Source organism: Plasmodium fragile (assembly GCF_000956335.1).
Source record: "Plasmodium fragile strain nilgiri unplaced genomic scaffold supercont1.28, whole genome shotgun sequence".
NCBI lineage: Eukaryota > Apicomplexa > Aconoidasida > Haemosporida > Plasmodiidae > Plasmodium > Plasmodium fragile.
This window is the reverse complement of record NW_012192608.1, coordinates 289,565-297,510: the sequence shown is the minus strand read 5'-3', so window position 1 is coordinate 297,510 and position 7,946 is coordinate 289,565. Positions and strand designations below refer to the sequence as shown.

At 41.5% G+C, this 7,946-nt stretch overlaps 2 protein-coding genes across 2 annotated transcripts; both read left to right on the top strand.

Annotated features, from left to right (window-relative positions):
- Positions 1-324: 324 nt before the first annotated feature.
- Positions 325-4,615, top strand: AK88_02790 (uncharacterized protein; the record flags this gene model as incomplete). Its single annotated transcript, XM_012480413.1, has 10 exons — positions 325-543; positions 713-1,037; positions 1,179-1,272; positions 1,399-1,477; positions 1,607-2,414; positions 2,621-3,324; positions 3,486-3,665; positions 3,802-3,863; positions 4,039-4,237; positions 4,400-4,615. 10 exons carry the CDS (start codon positions 325-327, stop codon positions 4,613-4,615), a joined length of 2,886 nt encoding a protein of 961 aa, XP_012335836.1.
- Positions 4,616-6,869: 2,254 nt separating this feature from the next.
- On the top strand, positions 6,870-7,487 carry AK88_02789 (uncharacterized protein; the record flags this gene model as incomplete). Its single annotated transcript, XM_012480412.1, has 1 exon — positions 6,870-7,487. One exon carries the CDS (start codon positions 6,870-6,872, stop codon positions 7,485-7,487), a length of 618 nt encoding a protein of 205 aa, XP_012335835.1.
- Positions 7,488-7,946: the final 459 nt, after the last annotated feature.

Genomic DNA, 7,946 nt, shown 5'->3' with positions numbered 1-7,946 from the left:
AGTTTATATTCACGAGGGAGAGTGACTGACGACACGCAAACGGCACGGATAATGTACTCGCTCTGATTCTGCGCTTGGTCTCAGAGGAGGGAACATAGTGACGCAGTGCAGAAGTGAAGTAGTGAAGAAGTGAAGCAGGGAAGCCGTTAAGCAGTGAAGAAGTGAAGCCTTGAAGTGGTTGCGGGGAGGGTCGATCGTGCAGCCTCCGCCGCGCTCGAACAATTTAAGGGGAAACCAGGAAAATAAATTTCCCACATTATTTTTAAAAACGAGCCCTCCCCAACGCGATAATATGCACGAAGGAAACGCCAAGCGAACGACACAATGACCATATGTAAGAGCAAGTACAAAAACACCGGGACGGAGGATGACAAGCTGCTGTTCAAGACGTGCACAGAGTCCACTGAATATCTTCATTTATATTTCAGGGAGTTGAAGGAACACCTGATCACGCACAGAAAGTATGAGGAGCTATTTAACTTTTGCTATGTCACACTGAAAAATATAAAGAACCCCGCCATCTCGCGGACCACGGCCTTGAAGGTACGCACGTGCACAGTATATGTACCGTAATGCACGATTGAGTGCCATGCGGACAGCAAAGTATCGAAAAGGTGCACTTGAACAATTCGACGACGGAAGAATTATGGATTTTTTTTTTTTTTTTTTTTTTTTTTTTTTTTTTGCCCATTCCACGTTTGTCCTACTGCAGGTCATCGGCATAGCCTTCACGCTGAATCCCAAGTCTGCGGACCTACCAGTGAGCAAAGACATCATCACATACGCATACAAACTGCTCAAGCGAAATAAGGAAGGGACTAATAGAAAATACATCACCTACTTTGGTCATAGCACAAACAAAGAAAAAGACAGCCTCGTTAGTGAGTCAATACATTTTTTCAAAATCACCGAAACGATTAAAGCTAAGAAACTATTCAAGGATAATAAATTTATTAACAACATATTTAGAAAGATACAGAAGAAAAAAATTTTTATTGAGCCGGGATGGTCCTTTTCCTATACCCCTTTGCTTAGTGGTAATGCATTTGGCAGGGCGACGCAGAGAGGTGGCTCTTCTTTATGCGCTTTTTGTAGAAGATGCCGTTTTAGAGTGCGCTTCTTCCTCCGCTTTACTGCTTCATCGCGTCATCACTTTACCCCGCGCTCACCCTGCTCAGACTTCACGAATGCGAAGAGGGAACTGCTCGAGCTGCTCGAAACGGAGTTTGTAAGCCATGGCAAGGTTGACCAAGTCTACTCTAACTACATCAGGTGAGGCTGTCCCCCGCGCACACACACACGTCAATCCGACACAAGCACCACGCGCTGAGATATGTAAACCCATACCATGACCTGCGCGCCAATTATTGCGACATATATGTTATGCCCCCCCTGCAGATGCCTTAATGAGGTGAAGGAGAAGACCATCGAGTTTTTGGAAAATGGAGAATATGAACCCTACTGCAAATTTTTTGATGTAAGGAATGGAGGGCGAGTGTGCCTCTGCATGTGTCTTCCCACGTCGCTACCCATGTCGCAGTGCATGTCACTGTACATGTCGCTGTGCACCCGCTTCAAACTCGTATCGCCGCCTGTCCACCCGCAGGAAATGCAAGAGGAAGACGAAATAAACGTGCGCTATGAATCCTACCTGCTGAGCCGCCCAGAGTTCTTCAAGGAGAAGGATCATAAGGATTCCCACAGAGGGACCAGCCCATCGCAAAAGGAACAAATAAAAACAAAATCGAGTGGTACATTATTAAACAATCAAGTGGGTTATGAGGAGGTAAATAAAAGGACAAGCAGCATGAACAGGGGGGTGGACACTCATTCAGAGGTTAACAAGGAAAAAAGTGTTACCTCCGCAGTAGGATCAAATAATAAAAAAAAAACTCATGAGAAAGGTGAATCTAAATCATTGTCTAAGAATATTACAAGTAGTGTAACAAAATTTGCTTCGTCCCTTGTGAAGAATGCTCCCTCAGGGGTAGCAGTCAGTGGAGGACTCGAGGGAAATGTGAATGACGAGGGAGTGATGTTTCCAGAGGGGGACAAGATGAACCAGAAGAAACCTCCTTTTGATGATGGCAATAAAGAGGCAGGGACGGGAGGTAAATCAGTCGCCTTTGCGCCGACCAGCAAGTCCTTGGAGAATCACAGTGGAAAAGGGCTCGGCAAGACGCAGACGGGTGCTTCGATGGACAAGGATGACGAGAAGGAAAATGGGAAAAAGAAAAAAATAACCACAAGTAAGAAAAAAAAAAAAGAGCAAAATGATGAGCAGTGTAAGGAGCCCCCTGTATTCCCCGATGAAAGGACGTGGCCAGGGGACGCACAGGTGGACACGAAGAACAAGGCCTCCTTGAGCAAGACGGTCGCGTTTGACCTTGTGGGCACCGAGAAGGCCTCCCAAGGTACGTTTCCTCTGCGGCCACTACAAGGAGGTGATAGCTGAGGGAACGTAGCTGATGGGGATAAGCGGGCATGTGTGTGGGCGCGCATGCACATTTTTAGCCCACGTACACAAATGAGTAGTGTACATAATGAGTGGCCTGTTTGTTCTCCCCCCATCCGTCCCTTGCCGCAACAATTCTGAACCTTTCCCCCTCTCCACGCGCAGACGCCAAGTATGCAGGAAAGCACCAAGTCGCAGCGCGGGATGACCACTTTAACGAAAAGGAGATCCAAATAATAAATGAGTTCAACGCATACCTAAATGAAGGAATGGGTCATATGACGCAGCAACAAAGTGCTTACCAAAAGGAATGTAAAGAATTTAATAATTATGTACATGATGGAAATAATGCTCTTTGGGATAGCCTGATAAAGAAGAGCAACTTTTACTCCATTAAGGAAGACTTTTTAAATTATAATAAATTTTTGAAGGCAAAGGAAAAAGACACCAAGGAGGAAACTCTGGGCGATCTCCTTGGCATGAACAAATACATTGACTTGAAGAAGAAAAAAAATAAAAGTAGAAATAAAAGTAAACACAGAAAAATGAATCCCGATGAGCTAAACTGTATCATCAACAAGTTCACAGACAACTTATCTCCAACTAGACACTTCAAAAATGAGCAGAAGAAAGTTCCATCACAAGAACAAAGCGGAGGAATGCCGTTTACTACCACCCCCATTGAAACTCCTTTAGGAATTGCTCAAAAGCAGAGTGATAAGAGGAACTCCATCGTTTCATCACAAATGAATGACCCAACACCCATCTCCTCCTGCAATAAATATTTCACGAAGAATGACAATATATCTTACGTACAAGATGCAGTATTGAAAAATGGGTCTCTGTTGTTAAGGGACGACAACCTCGAGGTTAGCATGTGCATAAATAAGCGTAGTGTTTCTGTTCATAATGAAACAGAGAGTTTTCCTCTTAGTGTCATATCGTACATGTAGTAAATGCACACGTTGGTATAAGGGACACATCCACTGATTGCTCCTTTTTTTTTTTCCTCCCCCCTCCCCCTCCGCAGATATCCCTGAGTCAGCACTACTACGGCAACAACGGGTTGATAAAAATTTACGTGAAGAATAAAAAGCTGGTGAATTATTACGACGTGGATATTAAAATATCGAACAAAATTTTATTCCCCTTGAAAATAAAATTTCTCAACTATGAGAAGATGCTTTGCGCGAATGCGACCAACTGCTATGTGAGTGACTGCTGCGTCGTGGAAGCTCGAATTGGGCAAAAATTATGCATCAAAAATGTGCATACATTTTGCATGAAATGTCGCCGCAGTGGTACAATTGAAAAGGAATAATTGTCTGCTTCCTCCTCCCCTGCAGGAAATGGCCGTGAAGTGCATGCACATGTATAAGGGCTTTCCCTTAATTAAGATTTCCTACCGGTAAGAGGAGGGATAAGAGTCAAGCGGGACTTTCACCCCATTTTATACTATGAGGAAAAGAGCGCTCTATCGTTGATGTCTGTTGCACCCACGTGTGTGTGTAACACACCTGTGTTGTTCTTCCAGAGAGATGGCGGTCTGTAAATGCGCATTTCTGTTTCCTCCCCGCTTGTAGCATGCAAGACATGTTCAGAAAAAGCATCGAGTTGAGGCTGCCCATCCCAATCAATAAATTTATGAAGAACATTAAAATCACCAAGGACGTTTTTGTGAAATTCTGGAACAACGAAAATTTTAATATATATAAAAAGGAGAAAGTGATTTACAAGGTGGACTCTGTGGACACAGAGCAGATCGTCGCCATGTCCTGTTTGGTAAGGCCCACCCGCATACACAGAACATCATTTTGCGTTTATTCTGTGAAATATACATGGAGGGCTTGTTATTTAGCCCCCAAAGTTATCAACCTCACCTTGTGTGCGATTGTTTAAGCGCTCGTGTTCATGTGCATTTGTGTACACCACCCCCCTGTGTAGGGAAATGCACTAAGTGTGTGCTACATAGAAGATACAATTTATTTGAGCGGGTGCTATGCGGACAATGCAAGCGCATTGGATAATTATTTCGTCCTCGTGGGAATTGAGGTGTTGAAGAACAAACTGAAGATCATATGTAAGTCGACTAACCCGACCCTATCATCGGCCATCCTTTTTTTAATCATACTCATTCTTAAGAAGCACGACCAGGTGTAGTCACGGCGGGATGGTGAGTCCATAATTTCTGTATATTCCCTGCCGTAACTTAGCCTCTTATATCCACTGATTTATGGTCACTGTCTGCTAGTCTTTGAATTAAAAGCACACGAAATGAGACGTCGCTTTTTTCTCTCTTTTTTTTTTTTGTGTGTGTGTGTATTTTAAGGATAATAATTCTTTTTTTTTAAAGTTTATTTTTTTGTAAATATGTAACAGTAGGTACACAATTTTTTTTTTTTCTTTCTTTTTTTGTTTCTCTCCTTTTTACTTACCACACAATCGCACAAATTACAATAAACAACGTACCACTTGCGCGGACGGAAAAAGAGCATTGTTTATTTACCTACCAAAGGAATGGTCGTCATTTGGAAGTTCCCCTCATGGAACGAGTCCAAATGGGGAATAGGGATATACATATATTCCTCCGCACTTGGCAGTAACCAACCGCTGCTTTTATGGACATTCCATTTTTATGAGGGTCGATTTGCCAATTCGAAGGTGCTTTCACCACCGTGAGCATCACAAACATGCGTATTCCCCATGCAACGGTGTGCACAAAAATGTACACGCGTGTGAGCGAAAATGCCCATTTGCGCGTTCCGTTTAGCCATAATTTGGGTGTAACCTTTTTAGAACTGCGCATTCTTGCAAGTGAACATTTTTGTCAAGATGCAAAAAATTGCTACTTCGGGGAATGGTCCTGGGAAGGGGAAGTTGACACATCCGAATAGATATGAATAGTCCTTATAACAATATTGGATAACGTTGCACAAAAGTGACATCATATTTACCTGAACCGTTCATATATTTCTTTTTTTTTTTTTTTTTTTTTTTTTTTTTTTTTTTGGCTGTTACTGCCCGTACAGCGTCATAATTTTGGGTCTACAAGAAAACAGCTTCCACAATGGTGTGCAACCACACAAAATGGGAAAATTTCCCCACCAAGGCTAAGAAATTGCTACAATACACGATTCTACATTAGGGATAAATGTATAAAACCATACTTGGCCTCAGTAGCCCTAATCTTCGCTCTTTCACATGATGAGCAGTCTAAGGAATGGATTACAAAAAAAAAAAAAAATGCTAACATGTGTAAATATATGTACAGCACACCTTAACGTTCTGGAAAAAAAAAAAAAAAAAAAAAAGCTGTACACATTGTTAGCTTATAAATAGCTTTAATTGCATTTTTTTTTTTTTTTCTGCCTAGCTTTAAGCAAAGGCAATTTTGACAAAAAAACAGTAAGGCTCATTTTGCACACATAACTGTCAGGTGTTGGCTTCGGGTGTAAAACTAGTACAAATGATGCAGTACGAACAAATGGAAAGAAAACAAAAAAGAAGCAAATAAAAGGAAAAAAACAAAAAACCATTTTCCCATCTATGCGCACGTGTAACATAAGCGAATATACACATGTACTCTTATGTGTACACATTTTTCTGCGCAGGCGAAAAGGCAACACTTTTGCACGTAAATATGTAAAGATATAAAATATACCTGCACGTGTTCATAAAAAAAAAAAAAAAAATTTTCTATCCATCCATTTGGTACTTTATTATTCTACTTTATGCATCCCATTTTGTGCATTCCACTTTATATATATATATTTTTTTTTCTTGTTTTTTTTTTTTTTTTTTTTTTTTTTGATGTTGTAACGATATGGTGTTACATTTGAAAAGTCTCCCGTTTAAACTGCAGTTGTAAAAGGTAAAATTAAATTTTCATCACAATTAAGAAAGTGGCACACATCTTCAACACTTCTCCTTTTGTGAATTGATTTATTTGATAAAATTAAGTTTCTTCGTTTATTCGTTTTTTGCGTTTTGCTTTTTCGCGTTTCTGCGCTTTTTCGTTTTTCGCTTTTCATTTTTTTGCGTTGCTGCACTCCTTTTTTTTTTTTTTTTTTCAATTGGAGCAGTCTTTAAAAAACTTGTGGCATTTTTAACACACACGCGCGTACATCTGTACCTTTTCCCCGAAAAGCCACGTGTGTGTTCAAGGTACTTTTTGTTGCAAGTGAGAAGATTCACCCTTGCCATCTTACACATCAGGAAGGCAGCGCATCGTTGCAACTGTTGTTTTTTTTTTCGCCCCCTTTTAGCCCATTTTTAAGAGGAAAGTCGCTTTCCCGTGTTTGCTTTGTTTATTTGTTCAGCGCGTGATCCATTAGCCGTGCTACCTTGTCACAGCGATACCGCGTTACCGCTTTTTACCCCGTCGCCACATCCTCCACCCCCAATTGTCGCCAAAATGGAAAAGCAATGCCCCGTGTGCTACTACAACTTGCCGGACCCAGAATCAGCCATCGCCCCGTACGACACCGAACTGAATTATTTCATGTGGGGACCAGGTTTCGAATGGCAACCAGAACCAGAGGTTAAAAATATATTAGTGGAGGAGGAAAATTATGAAGAGTCTGAACAATCTGAAGAATCAGTTGCAGGGTTAGAAGAGTTAGATGAGAAGGTAGATCGAAATGAAGCCAAAACTATGTTCAACGATAAGAGTAGCAATGGAAAAGTAACCATAGAAGATGCCTCAAACAATGCAAGGAAATTGGGTCTAGCTCCATCAAGCTTGGACGAGAAGAAAGTTAGAGATTTGTATGGAGACAGTTTAACCTACGAGCAGTATTTAGAATATCTAACCATGTGTGTGCATGATAGAGACAACATGGAAGAGCTCATTAAGATGTTTTCACACTTTGACAATAACGCCTCTGGATTCTTGACCAAGCACCAAATGAGGAATATTTTAACAACTTGGGGTGATGCCTTGACCGAGCAGGAGGCCAACGATGCGCTCAACGCGTTTTCTTCGGAGGACCCAATCGATTACAAGTTGTTCTGTGAGGATATTTTGCAGTAGGCGCGGAGCAGAAGCGCATCTGTCGAGGAGCGCGTCTGTCATCGTCGTAGTGTGGTTAGTGTTCCTGTTCGTGTTCGTGTTAGCCAAGTCCTATCCCTCTACTTGTTCAACTCCAGCTTCAATCTCAACGTTCACCATTTTTTTTGCGTTTGTTCCCTGACACCACCACTTCTTTTAAATAACCAGCGCCAAAACGCCATCTGCACAAAGGAAGAATGGCGAGCCCTTGTGCTGCCCGTTTGGTTTAATTCGTTTGACGCTGCGTCTTTGCTCTGTTTTGAACCGTAGCGACACCTTCATATCTTACATGCGAACCGTGCGCGTCTTTCCGCGTTTACAACTCATTCTTCCTTACTCCTCAATTGCTTTTTTTACGCATTTTTTTTTTTTTTTTAAGAAAAAGAATTAAAAGTTATTATCCATGATGTCTTTTTTTTTTTTTTTTTTTTTTTTTTAAAA